General features: G+C 37.2%; 1 protein-coding gene across 1 annotated transcript; it reads right to left on the bottom strand.

Annotated features, from left to right (window-relative positions):
• Positions 1–5,316: 5,316 nt before the first annotated feature.
• DDX18 (DEAD-box helicase 18) lies at positions 5,317–18,371 on the bottom strand. Its single transcript, XM_064514642.1, has 14 exons — positions 18,182–18,371; positions 17,904–18,059; positions 17,159–17,302; positions 16,366–16,501; positions 15,785–15,885; positions 15,471–15,670; positions 15,273–15,387; positions 13,581–13,720; positions 12,535–12,696; positions 11,381–11,533; positions 10,601–10,714; positions 9,662–9,718; positions 8,128–8,305; positions 5,317–7,495 (listed from the first exon to the last, which is right to left on the bottom strand). The coding sequence occupies exons 1-14, from the start codon at positions 18,297–18,299 to the stop codon at positions 7,353–7,355; spliced, it is 1,917 nt and encodes a 638-aa protein (XP_064370712.1). The 5' UTR covers positions 18,300–18,371; the 3' UTR covers positions 5,317–7,352.
• Between the last annotated feature and the right edge of the window lie 4,768 nt (positions 18,372–23,139).

Below are 23,139 nucleotides of genomic sequence, written 5' to 3'. Positions count from 1 at the left end.
AGAAATAAGGATTTCTAGGCAAAAATCAATTAAGTTTTCATCTTGGAAGCTAGACAGTGCTCACATTTTGGCCAACACACGCTGGTCAGCGTGCATAACAGTACAGAACTAAACGTGTTAGTCCCTCTGTAACTACATACAGAGAATAAATACCTATGCGCAGACTATGCAGAAGGTCCTTACTTCTTTCTTTGCAACATTTCTCACTTTTCCCTGGTGTCCTGAGATTTGCTAAGAGAGAAAAGGACTTGTGACAGAGTTGGAGAGTGTAACAAGTTCCAGAATGCATTTCCCACTCCTTATCACCTTACCAAGTAGCACCTGCAAAACTCACACGTCTGACTGCTTCAGAGGAAATTCATCTCAAAAGTCTGCAACCCTCCTGTAGAGGCTATATCCCCTTCAGATCAGTGAAACCACATTAAGTCTTGTCACAATTAGATTTTTTTTTTCTGTGAATCTTTAAGTTTTCAGCATAGCTTAATATTCCCTGCACCTTTATAATTCTTGTCCAATGGCCTCCTTGTACAATTGTGCTAAAGATGTTGCTGTCTCCACCACACAGCTACCCAGACCCATTTCATTATAGCTCTCTGTCTTTTAGCACTTTCAGGAACACCATGCTGCTTAGGGGCAGGTTTGGAGGAGGATGATTCACCTAGATAACAGCTTTAAATAATTACATGAACTGGTGAGCTTGTTTTTGTATTCCTGTTTGCTTTTTTTTTTTAATAGCAAATACATACAATTTAAATATCATTTACATTTTTCACAAATTTGCTTTTATCTGTTAGAAGCAGATTATTTTTATACCATTGCACAAGGACTATACTGAACTTTACTGTTTTGATGCATTTTCCATTTTTTTTCTTGTTTTAGGTGCGAAGGTCCTATGAGAGCTTCCAGCAGATGGATTTTTATTCCATTGTGTTCTCTATTAGCTCCTTATTAGAAAACCAGCCTCCTTTATAAAACACTCTTCAGAAAACTGTTATATAAATGCTGCAATTATTTTGTTAAATATCTAGAAAGACTTTCAGCTCTAGGAAAAAACAAACCATCAAGAGCCTTTTGGCAGCTAGATCCATATTTCTATGACTGAAAATGTGATGAGAATGTAAATATCACATAAATACTAGCTACTATTAATAATGACCAAATCTTTGACAAAATAATTTCAATTCAAATAATCAGGTTTATGCAACCCATGAGGAGGCAAGCCACTAAGTATGAGGTTTTCAAGCATAAGGACCAGTCTGTAAAGACTTGGGTACCTGCGTAAGTTAGGTTTGCCACAGGGATGTGTGCACATACGTTCTTTAAACAGGTATTAGCCTTACCTGTGCTGGAGCTCATATGAAGCAGATTATACATTAAGAGTTTTACTAAAATTAGACCTTTCTCCTAGCTGCCACATGAAAAAAACTCAGCTATTAATCTATAATTGAGTAATTCTAATTTGCTTGGCCATGATTATTGGCTTCTGCTACCACCAATAAGGAGGAACAATATTTTTTTAAAACAATTTTTCTGACTATGCTATACAGGACATGGACTTTCCCCTTGTGGATTTTAGTATTTTTAAGTGTCAGATTCAAACTTATTTAGGAGCCCACATCCATTGATTTCTGTTGTAACTGAAGACAGAGAGTTGAGGTGCCTGAGTATCTTTTGGATTCTAGTTCTAGATCACTTCAAATCTGTGTAGCAACTCATTTTACATTTTTTTTTATGTTGTAAGTTTCATAGAAATGGCATTCCCTCCCCAGACAGAGTTTACAAAACATTCTTCATATGGCCCACGTATTACTATTGATTTATTCCACTGCCATTATAGACAATGTGGAGTGGATGTACAGTAAAATGTCATCTTTCACCTGTGTTTGTATGAAATGATTGTGGGCACAGGTCTGAAATCTATATATGGATTGTCTATTTTCCTGTGCAGTACTTCTGAACAGAAAAAAAAACCTTAATTAATCTCAAACTGATTTAAAGGATCTTTTTCTTTAAGACCTGTACATCTTAGCAACCCTCACAAATAAGGTACTTTGAATTATCCCTTGGTAACAATACAAAATGGCCTCCATATATACGACTAAGAAATCCTGTGCTCACTTCTCTTCAGCCTCTGAATGAACTGAAACAGAAGGAGCAGCTGTCACTGGTGGTGGCATTTCCAAAGCAGGTATTTGTCAGCAGGGACCAGCTCAGGTAGCCAGTCTGTTTTCTCACTCATCCCTCTTCTCATTTATTAATTAGAAGTGACAATATATCAAGAACACTTATCAGGAGCTTACAAGGAAGACTCAGTAACTCTTACAGATTCACAGGGTCTGTCAATCTGTAAGAATAAATGTCTAGTTTTAGGTAAGCAGAGTAACACTTCTAATGCTCCTGTGACTCTCAACATTCATAGGTGATTGCAACCACTTACAGATGAGCCCAGAAACCCCTGCTTGGCTAAATATCTGCAGATGACAGCCAGAAGAAAGAAGAGTATTTGGAAGACTGTGGAGTTATTATACAAGATTTTACAGGACTTACTATTTTCTTCTTTTTAATTCTGACCAAGAGGAAAAAATAGGAGAGGACTTCATCTTTTTGTGTTGTAGCCTACGGAAGTGTTTGGGAAGATGAACTGTTATCATAGCGTATGCTCAGATTTTTTTCTTTTTTAAAGGGTGAATGCAGTTCTTAAGCTGGTTGACACTGATACAACAAATAGTGTGTCTAGACAGCACCCTGATTTTCCATTCATCTTCCATCCTCTTAATAGCACCCTATATCTAACTCTTCTCACAATTCCATATCAGAAGTATGGCCAAAAGAAAGGAAAGGTAATCTCTTCCCCATGTGGCCATGCAATAAAGAGATTTGACACAAATATTAAAGTTTTTTTGACTTTAACAGAAGCCAGCACTTTTTAGAAGGAAAGAACATTCCAATTCAAGAGGCTGGATTCCTACTGTCAGAGCTCCTCTAAAAACCTAGAGCAAACAAAAGCATCAAGAACAGTTGTGTGAATACTCTTACCTAGCCAAGCAGGTAAAATCCTGGAAAAAGCAAGCCGGTGGAGCAGAAGTCAGTAGTAAAGAACAGAGAGATTTTACTCTGCATGCCCAGCGAGTTGCTTCTGAGCTCCATTCAGCATTATTATTTTAGTTTGAAAAAACCCCCTGTCTTCTAAGGAAGAATACCTGGCTCTTTTGTAGTTGTTACGGTTTTAGACTTCTGTAAAATAGCTTGTAGGTATAGAGGGCTGAAGTAACTAGACACGTTTCTTTTGAAGAGGACAGTGTCTCCTGTCAGCACACACCTTCCTTATACATGTCACAGTGGGAATAACTTGGAGGCCTCTACTCAAACATGATTTTTGAATGACGTACCATCTTTACTTTCTGCCCTTCCTGTGACAGCTTGCTTCCCTGGACCTTAGATTACTAGCTTGAAAGACTATCTAAAGCTCTGGTAGCTTACTTAAATTAAGCCATCAACTTAAATACCAAACAAAATGGCTAATTACTACCAAGAGATAAACACATTTCTTATTCACAGTGGAGCAGACAGAGGTAGGTAACATCCTACCAGTTCTCAAATATTTTTGCTCTACCTTGTCAATAAACCTGTGCCCTCTACCCATGACATTCACCCTGAAAAATGTGATGGCAGTGCTATATTTGGCTAGTCCTGTACTTGTCTATAACTCGGCAATGTTACAGCATAGGAAACTTGTATCATGACAAGATTTTTCATGATTATGAGCAGTAGCTTAGCAATGAATTTTTCCTTTATGGACCTGTTCTGAGAACTGTCAAAAAAAATCTTCCAGTTCAAGCAGGACAGTTTTGATCACCCCTTTAAGTGGTTTAAAGAGTCCAATTTCTTTGTCAAGGTTCTCAGAGAAAGAAGACAATTTCTCAAGACTTACAATATTAGTCCCCAACCTATCAGTCATTGTTATGAGACAAGCCTTGAGAGTCTGATGGCTGAAGTCTATTAACTGCTCACAAGATTGATAGCAGGGTAAGTTGTAAAGGAAACAGTAGATTTCCAATCAGTTGGAGAATCTTTTAAACTTGCAGTATCATACTAGAATAGATGCTGCCTGATACAAGCAGATCTTCCATTACAAACTGTTTTTCATTTGTGATTTCATAAACAGAGAAAGATGACCGTGAATCTGCACAAGCCAGAAAACTGAAGCCCTTTTTCAATACCTAGTCTCAGCTTTGAAATTCCTCTCCTAATTAGTCAGTAAATCACAGTGTGAAATAGCACACTATGTAGTTACTTCACACTGTGCAGCCATTATACATCTGAAATATTTAAATAAAAGCAACAGCATTAACTTTTATTTGTGGGGTGGTGGGGAGATGATACTTCAATCTGCTTGTGAAAATATCCTCTCTGGGGTAAGCTAGTTCTACTCTAGAGCAGTATCATCTAGTGTTGTTATCTTCCAGATTAGATTATTTTAAAGATTTGCTTGTATTAGGGTACACAAGAAAATACAAAGCAAAAATACCTGGGAGGACTTGGATGCTCTGGCACCAAACCCCTATTTTTAGTTTTCCAGATGACAGACCTCTGAAAGTGACAGTGCCTCAACTCTCCCAAAGAAAAAGTTAGGTGGAGCTGGAGGTTGTCTGCTGCCTAGAAAGCAGTCTTCTGCTCCCTGAATCACCAAGAATGACAGAACAAAGCAGCTTTCTGCAAAACAGACTTTTGCCTACACAAGGAAGTGGCATGAATTCTGATGTGCCTTTAAGCCAAACTAGTCCTGGCTATGCAGCACCTGGAGTTACTGCTCTGACACAGTAACTGACTGTGCCCATCATCACAGCTTGCTTTTTTTTTTTTAAAAAAAATATATTCCAAAATAATACTCCCTTCATTTACACTGCTTGTGCCCATGCAACCATATTTTGATCTTTACAGTAGCTTACCGCAACTTTGCTTACATCTCTTCCCAAGTGATTAATTTTGCAGTTCATTTAATGAGTCCCTCAACAGAATTAATTTTGTTGCAAGTTGACTCCCATAATGTAACTGCACAACTTGCAAGTGTAGAAAAAACCTTTTAACTGTATGATGCTGTAGATCTCAGAGATAGTTCTTAAAAAGTAATATTGCAAAATAGACTTGAGATTTATTTTCACATCTATATTTATAGATTTAGAAGCAAACCCAGAATCAAAGATTAGAGCCCAGTGAACCAGGTATCATGTTCTTAATTAATGTTGCCTACCCATAAGAGCAGATTCTGCTTTTTCATTGCAACCCTGGAAGTGTAAGACCTTCAAACCCTAACAATGAAATTAATACCGTTTAATATTTTTAAAGTATTTTGACATATCAAAAGTTTTAATATTTGACCAACATTAATTAAGAGCCTTTAAAAGTTACGCACCAGGGCTACAGTCAGCTGTTTCACAAAAAGAAGGAAAAAATAAAAGCAGCATTCTCAGTCTTGAATGGTGTAAGCACTAGCATACTAGTCACAGTGGTCATACTAGTCATAGCATACTGGTCATACTGTTTTTCCAAAGAATGATCTGTTTTCTCTCAGGGTGGAAAAGACTGACCTCCAACATTCTTCTCCAATACTTTTATGCACAAATTATCATGATAAATCTGACATGCTACTTAAAAAAACCCCTATGGATTATGGTCCATATTACACTGGAAAAAATATTGATGCCTTTGTATTCATAATTGGTCCTGCATAACATTTTAGATTATACAGAATGCAGAATAAGATGAATTACAGCTATTTTACTGTAATCATTTGGGGCCTGAACTTCTGTATTCTGTAACATTTTAATTCTTCCTTGCACTGATAAATATACATTTTTGAAATACCATTCCCTCTATCACCTTAGCCTCATGAGAATAGTAGCTATCTATTTTTGCAATGGTGTTAGGGAAACTGGTTCCTCCTCCAAGGGACCCAGCTCGAGCTGTAATACTAATAAAATCAACTTATAAAGAATTATTTTGTATTTTTTGGATAAAGCAGAAACTTAGAGTTGAACGCTGTTAAGGACATTGGATTGAAGAGTTTCCCTAACAAATGGTACAGACTTGAAAATAATACATGCAATCTAGTTCCTCCACTTATTTTTGCCCACCTTATATATTCTTTCTACTTATTCTCTGTATTTGTTCTATTTGCTTTGTGTATGACATCCTCTTCTATTTTAGTCTTTTCCATTTCTTCCTCAACATACCTTTCCAGTACACTTACAGGCAATTTCTTTTTTTCTTTTTTTTTTTTTAAATTTGGACACAAGCACTTTTACAATCTAGTCTTTCCACTCCCTTGATCCTGTGGTAATATCTTTTTCCATCACTGATCTGATTAACTAGGACTAAAAAGCAATTCACTTCTGTAATTTACAAAATAAAGCTGCAACAATTCTCATTGCATCAAGTTTACAGAGCATTTTAAAATCATTATCTGGGCCGAGTGCTTCAAATTATGTAGTCTGCCTTTCTTAATTTTATTTGCATATTCATAAGAGAATACACTAGTCACTTCCAGATGGGTAAATTCAGATTAAAGAGAACATGAAGCAGATCTGATCATTTCACTAGAATATAAGCATTTTACCACAACATTAACCACCCCCCCCACCCCCCCCACCCCAATTCTAAGCATGTCACAGATGTGGTATAAAAGAGTGATTTTGTCTTTGACATTGTATTTGTTATACAGGTGCCATGACTTAAAATAATTACAAGCTCATACAGTCTTAATTAGATTAACAGACATGTTCTGTTTTGAAGGAATCTGCCTATATTCTTCAGCATATTTTTTGGACAAAGCAAAGTTTTGTAGCACTAGAAAACTCTGCAATGATTCATGTGAACAAAAATCCCTTTTACACTGTAAAAATATTTTCAGACCTACAGCTCTTTATTTTTGAGCATTCTGAGGTCTCTTGCTTTCAAGTTATCTTTCACTGTAATCTGTCCTTGTGTTCTACCTACTCCAAACTTTTCTAGAGGTGTGCACATGCACAGAAAAAAGGGAAAGGGGAAAGCAAAGTCTCTTGTAACAAGCTGAAAATATTCTTCTAAAAAAAAAAAAAATCATAGAACTGACTTAAAATAATGATATTCAACTATATTCTTCCTTATAATGAGTATGGCTAAATTAGCAGACTACTTATCTTCATTCTCCTTCCCAAAATGTCTTCCTGAAATGAAAGATAAAGATGTTACCAAAAACAAAACCAAAAAACCCTAAAATATTAATAGAGCCGTTTAAACTGGAAGTAACTGTCAGCTAGCTCTGATCAAGGTAGTCTGTTCTAATGACAGAAGCCATTTAAATGAAGATATGATTAACGAGAAAACTGCCGATTGTCTGATTTCCTGTTAATGTGTTTGAAGATTTTAGCTTTGTGGACGTTCTTTGATTTCTGGTAACCAAATCCTCCACCTCCACCTCTTTTTTGTAGTCTTCTGCCTTGGTTGCTGTTCACATCTGGAATTGTTTTCGTTAAAGAACTTAAAAAAGGAACCATCTGAAAGGCTGCTTTTTAGGTATTATAAGAGTTAAGGTGAGGAAAAAATAATAGCATTATACAAAAAGTTTAGTTGTATAACTACAGAAGAAACCATCTGGAACTTAGTGCCTGCCATTCTAATGAATGCTTTTTATCCTCCAGTTGTCTAGTTGAGTAGGCCAAAGTATCAGTGCTTCAAATTCCACCTTCTGGCAGGTTTGAAAATAATCTAGAAAATCTTCTATTTCATGCTCCTCTATTTCAATATTTCATGATTATTATACTTCAGTACATACCTTAGAATGAAAATGATGCTACATGAAAAGGAATATTACTCTAGAACATGTATGTAATATTCCCAAATCTACTAACCTGCAGCAACTGAAGCATTAACATTGTGCACAGGCATTCATAAGTAAGTATTAACACTGGAAAAATTGCCATTTAACATCTTCTTTGACAAACTATTGTTTAAGCATGATGCATTTATGTGATTAATACCAAAAGTGTGTGGGGGGGAAATCAACATTTGACCTTAGGTACTTCAGTAAGTTGCACCGAATGTTTTAGAGCAGAAATTCAGTTCTGAAACACTGCAGTAAAAGGATACTGAGGTCAACAAATGGAGGGACTTTAAAACCAAATGAAAGGCTGACTTTGGGCAGATCCAAGTTATTGACATTGTAGATCTGTTTTAGAGAGTGGGAGTCATAAGCTCTAATGTAAGCTTTGTACGCTTCCTGGGCTGACTTGTGAAGGAAGTAGTTCTTCTCAATCAGTTTCTCCAGCTGGTGAGGAAATAAGCAAGAGACATATCCAATTATGGCTGTAGCAACTGTATAAATTACATGCAAACAAGTTATTTGCTGTGTGAGTTGCAGTAATCTTCACTATTCACTTCAGTAAAGTGGCCCTATTACAGCAGAGTGCACAAATATGTATCAGAACGCTTTTGTAAGCAAATGGACAAAGAAAGCCTCACGGTAAACTATAGTACATAGCCTCAGTGATGTGAAAAAGTCACAAAAATAATCAATTAGGTTTTCCTAATCAAACTAATAAATAATTATAGCCACCCCACAAAACTAGATACACTGAAAATTAACGGACAACACCACTAGGTTTTTAAATCGGTCATCTAAACTGTACCATCTCAGATTCTGCATGTAATGTCTTTATAATGCTGCAAATTCACCATAAAATAAGAATTCTAAGACAAAAATGCACATTCATTAGCGTTAACTGAGGCATTTTGTTAGTTGAGGGTTAAGTTTCCAATGCTTTCACCTCTTTAGATCTGAATGTCTCATTTGACCTTTAGTGTACATTGATTTGGCATACTAAAAGTAAGTTATATTTGACATCATTTCTTCCTAATTACTGCTAACCAGGAACCTCTTTCTGTAACGACTGTCTTCAGTGCTTTTTGTACTTGCTATTTTAAATTTAAGTTATGGCAAAAGGGCTTTACAGAGCTCATACAAAAGAAAACTTTTGTATGATTCACATAACAATATAAATTCACATCAACAGACCTATCTATGCTATTCTATTCAACTTTGTGCCTCACAGCTATTTTTGTAGCATTAGAGCGCAAAACAGGTTTGGCTGCTGCCAGCTTTTAGTTCCATCAAGTAGTTAAAAATATAACTAGTATACCTGGAATACATACTAGCATTTTTAAGTGTTGGTACCACATGTCTTTCAGCTTGCTGAAGTCTGAGGAAGTTGTCTTACAAGACATGTGTTACTAATAATTAATCTGAACACATGTAACTTCAATAAAAGCTTTCATATATCTGTTTGCTGTGCTAGACAAACATTTACTCAGAAGTTGAAAGCAAGTCCTATGTTACTGTGGCACTGTGGCATAAATGAAAAAACAATTCTTAAATACAAATTCGTAACTATGACACAATTTGGTACTGGATAATAAAACATCTTTGAATTCAAAACATTGTATCACTATAATGTCATAGAGGGGCAATATGACAGGAGGATTTACTATAGAGTACTAATTTATAGGAACTTTTCAAAGCATTCACATTAAAAAAAATTTCAGTCATTAAAGACTATAACATTCTCTATATAAGTTATTATCATACAAATGTTCAAAGTAGTCATAGTATGAGGTCATTTTATACCTGAGACTGGATGTCTGAAATTTTTGACCAGGAAAATTCAAATTCACTTAATGGTACCTTAAAAAAAGAAACAACAACAACAACAACAAAATCAAGTATATGAATTATTTATACTTTGTAAACAGTGACTGCATTTAAGAACTAAGCCAAATAGGAAAAGGTCTGTTAGGTAATAGAAGATTTTTTTTTTTTTTTTTTTTTTTTTTAAAATCACAGCTATATCAGTTGATACGCGATTATAACTCTGAAGTTCAAGGATGGTTTTGAAAGTGAAAAGCATACCTGGATATGTGTCTTAGGATTCTGACATCATCTTTCATTCAAAACAGTGATCCCACCATTGTTTCCCTCAGAGATGTACTTATAAAGTGCCTTTACAGCCAGCATTATCACTTTCTTTAAACTAGCGTAGTAAAGATGCTCATTATGATGCTTTATCACTTTAAACTATACCACTTTAGTTGCAAGTGGTAGAAATTTGTAGTGTAAACAAACCCATAAGAAAAGCAACTAAGAAACTATGTTCTATCATATTAAAACAATTATATTTGGAAGAGGGCTACTGTTCTTTTGAAACTGAACAAAATGCAATGTATTCTTTGAGCAGAAAAACAACAACTGCAAAAAACAACATCCAGGTTTTAATTCCCATTGGAGGGCCAAGCTCCCAATATCCTTCCATGGAGAGGTCATAGGAAAGAACTTTTTTTATAGCACACTCCTAAGCTCAGTTGCAAAGCAATTCTAAATATACCTGATAGTTATCTTTGTGCTGCTCACTTTACACTTCAACTAAGTTTTCAGTTAAATATTTCGTAAGCAATAAAATGATTTTTGCTTAAAAATTAAAGTGTTTGATTAACCATTACAGTTTCTGTCTTTAAAATCCTCCTTGCACAGTATTAAAAAAGAAAAAAAAAATGCTATACATAAGTTTACCCTGGCTTGCTTTAGATAACGAAGAAAACCCAGTTCTTCTGGTCGTAAAATGAGCAAAGCATGTCCTCTGCCATTTATACCTCTGGCAGTTCTACCAACTCGATGAATGTATTCCTTTTGGAAAGAATGAAGAAAAGTAAGTCCAATCAGTCTTTCACACATGCAATAATATGAACAGTCTCACAGAAAAGCAAATTTAACATTAATACAGTTCAACATGCCACCAATTATATTTTAAAATTCATTCTTACTAAAGACAAGAGACAAGAATACTTCATTGTATTTCACCTTTCACTGTGAACAATAACTTGGTTTGCAGTAGCTGAAGATTAAACTTTTGATATGTATGCTCTGAATATTTCTGAAGACTTATGAATTTTATGGGTTTTGCTTGTTTGCACTGGACATTTATTCAAATGAGAATTTTGCTTTTTAAATAAAAATCAAACTTCTGTTGGAGAAGCTGTTAGGAGACTCAGGGATACATATGTAACATTACACTCCCTTTTAAAAGTAATTTGTTGTTTAGCTTGATTAGATTTTAAATTGCTTTAATAGCATGAAGAGTAATATTTAAAAAAAACAACTCTTAAAAAGATACCAAAGGTTTCACACATTTTCTAGGAGCTAGTCAGAGGGAAGTGGAAGAAATCAGCTGCTAGACATGAACATGGCTGAAGCCTGACCTCTGTCAATAGCAGATTCAGGTCTTCTCAGCAGCTACATTTGTAGCTAGGATTTGATTTGTTGATAGGAAGTTATTCGATTTCCTCAACTTACTTTTGGATCATCTGGAGGGTCATACTGGACAATCCAGTCCACTTCAGGAATATCCAGTCCTCTAGCAGCTACATCAGTGCACAACAGTATTCCAGATTCTGCATTACAGAACTGGAAAAACGTTGTAGTACGTTTGGTTTGTTTCTGCTTGCCCTGGAAGTAGACACATTAAGGATGAAATTTCAACCAAGAAAGTCTGTCAACTTATAAGCTTAAATATAATTTCCCATTTTGCATATTATATCACTGGCAAAAATATAAAATCATTTAGGGCATCTTGCCATCTTATATGCTTGTATAGATGAACACCAATTTCTGAAAACAATGCCATTTCACAAGGAAGAAACAAAGCTACCACAGTAAATAGCACAGAGCCACATAAAACCGTTTATCAGAGATTATGCTATACCTTTAAAGGCATTAAAAACTCAGTTGCATAAGCATTTGTTTCAGGAGGATTATATAAATACCTGAAGTTCAGAAAAAGGATATTTGCAAGACTAGGAATATATTAGATCGATTACAGGTTTAAAACACACACACACACACACACACACACACACACAGAACACATACTTGTAATAAACAGTTCCATTAAAGTGCAGCAAAAATATCTCCAACACATCAAAAAGACAAGTACATTTGTGGTTGGTTCTAACTGCTTCATAAACTTTCAGTCAATCCCTTCTAAACGATGCAAGTTTGTCTTTTTGATAACAATTGAAGATACTCATCCAAATGGTGAGAATTGGTATACTAAAACCAAATATCACCCTAGCCATAGAAAAAGTACCCAGAACTCCAACAATCAAAGTGTTTTGATTTCTATGACAATAACTTCAGTCTTAGCGCTTGTGAAAGGCCATCGCTTGAAGAAAAACAAAAAGCTTTCCACACAGAACATAAATTAGTATCAGTGCTCCAGCCTTGGTTTGGAAACTAATGAGATTAACAATATTGACACGCTGTTACTAGACAGTCTTTGCTTTATCTCCTTCCTCTACAAACTAGTCTCAAGATCATCATCAGTTTCTGAGCATGGTATCTCTCTATTAGAAACTGGACTGAAATAAATGAAGGCAAAAGAAAGGTCAGTAACTACTTACAGGTACTATTAGATTGATTAAAAATAAGCTGATGAATAAAATACTTACATGAATGGCCATAACAGGCAAATCAATATAGTTGAGTAATTCATAATGGTACTTCACTGACATACATGAAGAAAAAAATACCATTAGTTTCTTTTTCCGGTTCTTCTTGAGGAAGGTGAAGAGCAAAAGGAATCTTTTTTCAGATGGACATACTACATAGCCCTGGAAATTATTCATATATTGTAAAATAAAGCAGTATGAAATGTACTTTTGCTAATACAACTATATCTTGGGTGTGTTATGTTCTGAAATAAATATGCCAGATAGATAGTTTTTTCCAGCAATATCAGGCCAAACCCATTCCTTTTATGGTCTGTCCCTCACCTTGGTATATGAAGCTCCTGAAGTAAGATGATGAACTTGGCAAGAATCTTACTGTACTAACTTGAAATAATTCTCTAATGAAGAAGTAATTTTTACTTATTTCTCCAAAATAATCTCATTTAAGTTCAGTGAAAAGCAGCTTGTTTATACAATAGTAAGCATTTCAAAAACTTCTCAATTACTGACATTCAGCATGAAAATAACTGCACAGGGTTCTTAAAATTCTTTATGATTTCAAGAATTTTATTTCAAAGAATTCTTGCCATAAATTTATTCTTTTATGGTGATACCTATCTACTGGCAATTTTATAGCAACACTCATCATTCAGTCAACAGCACAAATCCAGAAACTGCTGTGCAACTATTTTGCTATTACCTGAAGCTGCAGCAATTAAATACATCTGTTCTCTAGTTAACAACATAGTGACTACAGTAATAAGAAGAACTGAAGCTTATGTATGTAATATAGGTAGGAACAAATAAATGTAACTAAGCGTTACTATTTCATGACTTTTTATGTCATCTATCTTGCAAACGTCTACTAGATGCATAAAATTTATTACAGAGAACAAACTGAAAAAATCCCTTTAGGCAACTGATAGCTTTTGCTCATTAGGATGGTAAACACCCTCTAAGGCAGTATTTATACAACCCATTTAAAACCATGCAGAACTTGGTATGTTCACGGATCACAGCCCTTTTAATAACATTTCTGTTTTTACCTGTTCAAGACCATCTACTGTTGCTGTCTCCTTGTTATCATCAACCCCAACATAGAGTGGCTCTTTCTTCAGAGAGATCTTAGCCAGATCTTCAACCTTTCTGGTTTGAGTAGCAGAAAAAAGCATCGTCTGTCTGCGCTCTGGAAATATTAATTTTGAAACAGAGTCTCATCTTTTAAAGAAAAATTCAAATAGCAAGTCATTGTCTTCTTTCCTGAGCAAGTCTTCTCCTTTTTCTCTATTGAATTCTAATTCAGCTACTGAACAGCTACTGAAAAACAGAGCTAAGTGTAGTTGTATTATATATTGTATATGATATTTACTGAGGCTGCCTTCATCCCCAGAATACTATTATCTATAAATTAAATATCCTTTCTTGCTCGGAAAATGTTAATAATCATTTGCACTTCAATTTAGACAGCAAACAATGACTTTAATAGATACTCACCTTGTAATTCCAACTACAGATTGATTTCATTTCCATGAACATTAAAATGCTTTTGTTTTCTTCAAAAAAAAAAAAAAAAAATTGCCAGAAGTTCGTTTTACAAGATAAGTGGTAACAATGCACTTCAGATTCGTTTTTCTTTCATAGTCGTTAACATACATATTTGTGCATGCCGTTTGTCACATGGCATTACTGCTGCTGATCCTCAGTGACTTTAACGGGTCTTACAGCAGGTGTAAGGATCCACATGTCTATATGTTGTCCCTCAGCTCAACTATATATCCTGACCCTGTGGCATTTTCCCGTTGCATGAATGCATGGGAAACATGGACATAAACACATTCCGTTTTACAACTCCAAGAACAGTACCAATTGTTCTTTTGGAACAACTGGTTCCACCATTTTTGAAAAGCTGTTTTTCTATTTTGAAGTCTCTGTTATAAAATATAAACTCCTTCCTAACAGGGCAAGAGTAAAATACATTCATGCAAAATAAAAAACTATTATTTTCCATCTCATGAAGTACATGCAGTTTTTCCACTCTTCCCTCCCTTTGCATTTTTTAGCACTGTGCATTAAAATTCTTCACAGAATGTTATTAGATTTATATATTTGCATATTGAATGTGCGCATCTGAAATATAAAATTTAAGATGTGGAATTTAACATTACTTATTAATATACTATTTCCATGGTTTTTTCTAAATTTTAAGAATCAAAGGAAAAGCCTTAGTAACTCTGAGAAAAGCTGAATGCATTTTGCAGATCAATTACACGGAATAACTAATTTAAGAATCAGAAATTAGGAAAGGAAAATTTAAAGGTAAGCGTTCAAATAAACTTCCTTAAGAGACTGTTCTTGGAGATACGAAGAAAATTCTAACAGCACATGGGAAGACCTTTTTTCTTATAGTATTTAAACATTATTAGGAAATAAGGAACTGTAGGAAATAAACATGCACTGAGAGAAAGATGAATGACATAACGTAAAAGTTAAACTAAAAGGATCTCACATGAACAGAATAATATCCATTGAGCGCATATGAAAGTTCTGTGCATCAAATAAATAATGCTAAATAAAGTAATACATACTAGCTATCAGGAAAAAGGACAGAGTAAGACAATCACTCTGAAGTGCGTTTACAGAGCTATAAAAATTCATGACTTTTCTTAAAATAATTGAGTCATAAAGAAGACAATGTTAGTCAAGTGATTTCCAGAAAAGATAGATTTTTTTTTTCTTACTTGGTAGAAGTTTTATGATCTGTTTCATTTCTTCTTCAAACCCAACTTCTAAGATACGATCTGCTTCATCAATTACCAAACACTGCAAGTTCTTATACATGAAACCTGGCGTGTTCTAGAAGATTAATAAGCTCAAAGTCAGACAGTGACAAGGGTCTTGCTTTAATAATGCACATGAGAAGTCAGTATTTTACCTACCTGCATATGATCCAGAAGTCTTCCTGGTGTTGCCACAATGATGTTGATGCCATTTCCAAGTTTCTGTGCTTCTGCTGATCTGTTACTGCCCCCCATTATCAGACCATAGGTGTGAACATGATGATTCATAAGTTCTTTAAGAACTCCGTATGTTTGCATAGCAAGCTCTCGAGTAGGTGAAAGAATAATAACACCCGTTCCTAAAAAATACACGGATCAAAGTTACAATAGCTCATTCCATCCCTTTCACAGCCCTATCCCTAAATGGGTGGGCCACTGTAAAATTCAACAGTGAAACAAAGGAAGAGCCTTACCATTTCTAGGCATGAATTTTAACTTGTAGATGAGCTCTACTGCAGGAATAAGAAATGCAAGTGTTTTGCCACTGCCTGTTTTCGCAGCTGCTAAAATGTCCCTGTATACAGCAAAGTTAGAAAGAGAAGCTCTTAATTAATTCTAGAGAGAGAAAAAGCAATCCCATTTTGAATGATATTGACATTGCGAAAATATAACACGGCTTAAAAGAAACTAGTATAGTAAGTTTAAGAGCTCAATGGCAGATCTCATCCATTGGTCTCTATGTCTCTAGAGGCTCTATGGGATACACTAACACAGGAGACTAACGAAAACAGACTTCCCTGCTTCCAAACCAAATATAAAGCGTTTTCCATGAATTTACCCTGAGTACTTCTTCACACACACACCATAGATATACTTTGCTAACTTGTACAAATGATTATAAACAAAGTAAACAAGTATTTAAAACACGTGAGAAAAGCATACTTAAAATTTAGCTGCAGAATACATTAAATACATTTCATGTATTTAATTTGGTAACAAAACTTACATGACATTCAAGATCAATACAGTGATATAAAACAAACATATTTCTTACCTGCCTTCCAGAAGAGGTTTAATACTTTTATGTTGAATTTCTGTCATATGCGTGAAGCCCATATCATTTATGCCTTTCAGAGTGTTCTCGCTGACAAGAGCAGCAAGGGAAGCAAACGAAGTGTCTTCAAAAGCACCTGAAGAGAGACAAACAGAGAGAGAAAGAGACACAGAGACGGGGGGCGGGGGGGTAAATCATTTCAAACTTGTTTCTTCAACTCCATCCATCCTCTGGAATTACCAGTTAAATTTACCTAAATGAAAAATCAAAGTAAAGGACTTTTTCTTATTCCTTCCTACCACAAAATCTTATGACACGACAAAATATTTTATACTAATGTGTTCCTATAAACACCAGACAGAGCTGTTAAAAACGAACATGAATGCACTGCTCCTTATGCCAAATTTAGTAGTCATCTATCTCTACATTGCTCTTGATTTTTTCCTTCTATAATTAAATATGTATATATACATATGTTTGAAAACATACAGGCTCTATGTGCATGTGTATATATGGTACATATGTATATACACACACACTATACGTATATAGAATATGTGTTTTCAAACAGCTTTTTGCTGGTAAATTTAAGACTAATAGTTAAATAAGGAGTATATATGATGTAAATTTCAAAGAACAGCAACTGAATAAATAGTTCTACAGATACCAGTATCATGTTACATCTATTCAAGTGCCTGGCTCTCAACACAAATTTGAAAATGGAAACTTGTCCTAGAGTAGAGCTTTAGAACTTGGATTTTAGCACATACGTGAAAAAGAGGACTCAAGATACCTGTTACACCTAGTGGTAAACTGGGTACTTCCTCCTCTTCCTCCTCCTCCTCTTCCACTTCTTTCTCTCCAGAATCCTGCCCATCTTCATCTTCTACCTGTGCAGACTCATCTTCTTCAGTCTTTGCTTTTTTACTTTCTGTATCTAGTGTGTTGTTTTACACAAAACAAAAAAGTCATTTTCCATTACGGACATGAAGAACATGCTCCTCACAGGAAAAAAAAAAAAAAAAAAAAAAAAAAAAGAAAAAAGCCACAAAATGCATTTCCTCAGCCTGAAAATCACTCTTACAAAACTCATGTTTTTCTGATCTAGCAGCGTGGAGGGGGTTAGGGGGAGGTAAGGGGGAAACAATGCCCCCCAGCCTGGTATTTCTATGAGGTTATGTGCATTTAGAAAGGAATATTAATAGGGCAGAAAAGAAGGAGTTAAACAGGTTTCTATGGAGTTTTAAGATGCAGACAGCAAAAATTTAATTTCATCCTGCACACAATCCACTTAACACAGTGAAACAAAGAAACATAATTTATATTGTAAAAATTAGCTGCGGAACGGGACAATTTAGCCTTAAACAAGTTACAAAATCCATTCTTTTTTGCAGTGTGGAGGAGCAAGACTGCAGCACCGCCTGTGCTCAGATCACAGCCCAGAGAGCAGGGCGCGGGCAGGTAAGGGAGGGACGCCGGTTTCGGGCTCCGGGGCAACACGGCGGCAGCCCTGGGGGACTGGCGGCCGCGCCACGTACCGTCCTCCGCGCCAGCCGGCTCCTTCCTCTTCTTCCTCTTCCTCGCCTTGGCCCCCACGCCCTCCGCGAGGCCCCCCGCCGCTGCCGCCACCTCCTCCGCGGGGGCCGCCGCCGCCGCCTCCTCCTCCTCTGGGGGCCCCGGCGAGGCCGCCTCGGCTGGCGGGGACACAGCGCCGCGGGGGAGAGAGCGGAGACACGTTAGACCAAGCCGGGAGGCCCCGGGCCGGACCAGCCCCCCCCGCGCCGCGCCGGGCCGCCCCTGCCCTGCCCTGCCCTACCTGCCCGCTCGGCCGCCCGCAGCTTCAGGTTGCGCTGCCGCAGCTTCAGGTTGCGCTTGTGGATCTTCTTGCGGAGCAGCCGCATGGGCAGGTTGCCCGCTGCCACCGACACCGACATCTCCGCGGCACCACGCGGCGGCGCCGGAACCGCCCGCGCCGGAACCGCCCGCGCCGCCGCCGCCGCCGCCTCACTGGCGGCCCGCAGCGACCCCCGGCGGCGCGGCGGAGGCAGCGCCGCGCGGCGCCGCCATCTTCTCCCCGCCGCCTCCCCGTGCCGCCCCGGCGGCCGCGCGGGCGGTTACGGCGTTTAACTGGCAGGGGAGCCGGCGGCAGCTGCCCTGCACTTCCAGCGGTACGGGCAACATGGCCTCTCTGCAGGGCATCTCCCTCCGAACAGTGTGGTTCCCGCAGCCTGGAGGACAGCCGCCCTCAGGCCCTGCTTGGCAGCAGGTGGCGCAAATAGTACAGGAATTCGCAGCGAATTGCTTTGCTGCCTTAAATCAATAACCCCTGTACTCTTAGAAGTCGGAATGACTGCAAATAGTGTCATCTTCAGCCTACAATTTCCTGCTGTAACAGAGATTAAACCCACTGTGCAGAGCTATTTCTGCGTTATTTTCATAGTTTTTATTACATATAACTTATTTTTTAAGAAGCAGCTGATGTTAGAATTGGAACAAAACTGATTTTTCACCGTCTGTAATTGTTGTCTTGCAGGGTTTGTATGGATCACCAGGATCAGAATTACATTTTTTTGCCAGAACTTCAAAATACTGGGAGAGACATACAATTTTTTGATTTCTTTTATCTGTATCTACATTGAAATTAATAGTACTATTATACTATCTTTACAAGAGAAGCGTGTGAGGTGTCCGCTTTTCTGAAGTGTGAACACCTTGCTCCAGAAATGCAAGGATTCATTGTCCCAGGAGTTTCAAAAGTCATAAGGAAGAGAGAGACTTATAGAAATCATAAGACATCTGCAATTGCACCGAATAATCTTGTTTATGAAAAGTGTTTGAAAGGAAGAGGAAATACTAGTGCGGAAGAAAATGTAACATAAGCAAGCATTATCGGAGCAAGAAAAGATGTCCCTATCTCAGTATTATGTTTTAATAACACTAAAATAAGATTAAGCAAAAACCGTATCCTAAGACTTTTAAGCTTTACACTTGAGATTGGAGCCTTCCAGTTGACTGAACAAAAACTAAGAAACAAAAATGTCAGTATTTTATATTAGTTTTTTTGAGCAGAAACAAAAATCCAGGTGTCCCCTTGGATAACTCTTTGGTGATGGAGTCAAACTCACTTTTTCCCAGTGTACAAAGCAGGACAGCATGAACAAGAGAAGCCGAGGAGTAATCTGGACTTCAGGACACTCTAGAGCAGCACATCTTTACCATTTTAATCCATACCTCACTTCATTACTTTGAGAATTCTTCATTTTTCGTTACTGCATGTAGTTGCCATGGTTGTGCAGCAGGATGCGTCACACTTCGCTTGGAGTGAAGTTCACAGGGGTTTCCTTTTGGGACATTCCCGACAGTTTGAAAAGTATGGCTTGGTTGTGGAGATGCTGCCCTTAAGGGTGTGACACTGAAATTATGAAGCAGCAAAGGTAGCCTAACCCAAACTTTCCACAAACTGGATAACAGATCTAACCACTGGCTTATGAAACTAAAAGGGTGACTGCCATTTCCATCAACTGCATTTTGAAAATAAACTGAACTATCCTCAAAAAGAAAGGCTTTTGGTACAAAACTCCAGGGGAAATCAGTTCAACTCTGAATTCTAGGCAGGTAAAAGTCTGTTGCTGTGGCTCAGTGTTATTTAGGTTCTGGACATACATTTCTGTCTTTTCTTCCTGGCTACCTTCCTGTGGATATGGTTTCTATACTATAGAAAATATAGAAAGGTATAGAATATAGAAACTATGGAAGGTATACTACCTTCCTGTTACATAACACATTTTTAAATAGGTATGAGTTTGCTCTTCCCAGTGCGTAATGATTTATAAGTGTATGACTAGATTTACTGTTTGGATCCAGATTTAACCCAGGCAATGCTCCTTTGTGGAATATGCTCACTTAGTAAACAGAGTGAGTTAAAAATCTGGATAGGAGGAATGGATATCAACACTCACATCAAGAAGGGAAGAGACAATGTCATCGTTCAGGCAGTGCAAGCTCCACATGATCCTATCTTAACCAGTACTGCCTGGATCATCACTATTTGGCTTTCACCTACTTCCTTACACCCCCAGCTCTGCCAAGAACTACGACCTGGGAACCCTGGTAAAGCAAAACTCTTAAATAAAGGGCTGATTTGGCAAGTCTTCATGAAATTGCATTAGTGTGGCACAAGGCCCAAACTGATAAACTCCCCAGAGAAGGTATATTACATCCTGCTGGGAAGGATATATTATTTTGGTACTAGTCACGTGGCAACATAGTTTACACTGCTTTTATCAGCTTGGAGCGCAAGGAAAACTCTGGTGCCCTTGCAGAGAAATGATGAACTTTCATCTGTCTAAATGTTGTGACCTCATATATGGAAATATGGATATTATAGATTTCATTAGGTGGCTAAGTGTCATGTGTTACAACATAGCTTTGTCTCAGTATCTTCTTGTAAAAGCTGTTGCTTAGAGTTTGCAAAGATGTTTGTGTCTACTGTGGAAATTTCAAAGCATGTTCTATCAGCTTCTTTCTTTGTGTCTGAAGTTTTTCTTCAAACAGCAATTTTGAAAAGTCATGGAAAAGAATACTCAGAAGGCAGGAATGATAATTCCTTTGTAACAGGTCCAGACAATAGTTTAAACCACTAACTCATGTTAATATTTTTTCTCTGAAGCTGGGCATTTGTTAGATGTCATACAAATTCCCCCTGGTACATATGTCTTATTTCTGTTCGATAGATTCATTCCTAATTGCTTGACTTATCAGGCAATCGTTACTAAGAATAGGATTTTCTCAAATGGCTATTGAGTTGCTGTCAAAATATGTCAAATTCTCAACACATGATCTTGCAGGAAGGTTTGTAGGGAATTATGCTTTGGGTTAGCAAAGTTTTTATAGCACTGAAAAAGTCCATATTAGAGACTCTGAATTTATCTCTGAAGATAAATGTTTTTGACACCACAATGGGCTGCTGATGTCACTATTTTATCTCTCAGAGTAAATTCATCTTTAAAGCCAAATTCAAAATCTCTGTTCCTGCTTACTATTACCCTGCTTGTGTTGATAAACAATGTAACAAAAAAGTAATCACTGATTTCAGTTGTATCATTTCAAGTATATGGTAGTAATTTATACAAAAGGTATCAAAATCCAATATAGAAAAGATCAGGAAACAAAAGTGCATAGTCATTTTGTTAACTTCAGGTTGTTGTACAGAGCTGAGATAGTGCAGACAGGCTTGATTTTCAGAAAGTAGAATCTCTGAAAATATTATTTTTGATATCATAGATTGGATATGGAAAAAATCACCAGCCATTTATGACATCTGCACCATTAAACTAAAAATGTTGAACTAGAAAATTAGGGCTTTTATTGCTTACAGCCACAAACCAGAAAGCCTTTCAGAACAGTCATTTCATTTTTAACATTGTAACATCTTTTAACAGATTATAATTTTACCTGTTAGATCAAATTTATCTGTCAGAGAGTAATCAGTTCTGGATAGGTACTGGTCTTAAAATCAAGTATCAGATAGACAGATTTCAGTTTTTTTACAAATTTGTCTGTTACATAAGAAAAAATCTGTTACATAAGAAAAAAGGTGCCATACTACCTTAGTCTGGGCCTTTTCTGAAGTGATACCTACCCACTTGACCCTTCACTGCTGGACACCTGCAAAAATCAATTCTCTCTTGTCTCCTTTTCTAGTAATGGAATTCAACCACGTTGGCAGCTGGACTCAAGACCCTAGCAGTTTGCAGAGAATACCCAGCCACGTGTATCTGCTAGCATCTATGACTGCTGCATCATCAGCTCTGCTACTACCAAGGTGATCAACTAATTGTACGAGATTAATTAAACTGAAGTGAGCAAGATAGATGTGACTACAGCTAGATTGTGTTATGTTTCTGGGCAAAAATCTTCAGTGTTTAGGAATGCCACCTAGTATAAAATGCTGTGGCTCATCCCTGCAGTAACAGAGGCTACCACAAGTGGCCTGTTTCCTGTAAATTGCTTCCCACGGAAATTTAGAGTTAAGTGTTTTGGTTCTCATCTCCAAAATGCACCACCACTTGGGCCCAGATTCTCTAAAACATTGCTTAAATCTCTGAAATGAAGAAAACAGAATCACAAAATCACAGAAAAGTTGGGTTTGGAAGGGACCTCTGGAGATCATCTGGTCTAACCCCTCCTGCTCAAGCAGAGTCAGCTAGAGTCAGGCTGGCCAGGACTGTGTCCAGTCAGGTTTTGAACATCTCCAGGGACGGAGACTCCGCAACCTGCCTGGGCAATCTGTTCCAGTGTTTGACCACCCTCACAGTAGAAAGATTTTTCTTAAGTTGAAACATAATTTCTTTGTATTTTGTTTTGTGCCCATCGCCTCTCATCCTGTCACTGGGCACCACTGAGAAGACTCTGGTTCCATCTTCTTTACATGCTCCCTTCAGGTATTGATAAGCATTGATAAGATCTCCCAGACCCTTCCCTTCTCCAGACTGGATAATCCCAGCTCTCTCAGCCTTTCCTTGTATGCCAGGTGCTCCAATCCCTTATTCATATTTGTAGCCCTTTACTAGACTCACTCCAGTATGTCCATCTCTCTTGTATTGGGGAGCCTGGAACTGGACACTGTACTCCAGATGTGGCCTCACCACTGCTGAGGAGAGGGGAAGGATCACTTCCCTTTTGTTGTCATGGTTGTCACAGTGGAACTTTCTATTATATAACTCATTTTTACTAAGAAAATTTGCTGTTTTCAAGATAAGTATATAGTCATTT

Source organism: Dromaius novaehollandiae, chromosome 7 (genome assembly GCF_036370855.1).
Source record: "Dromaius novaehollandiae isolate bDroNov1 chromosome 7, bDroNov1.hap1, whole genome shotgun sequence".
Lineage (NCBI taxonomy): Eukaryota > Metazoa > Chordata > Aves > Casuariiformes > Dromaiidae > Dromaius > Dromaius novaehollandiae.
Note: the sequence above shows the minus strand (reverse complement) of the source record. Positions and strands in the feature narration are given on the sequence as shown.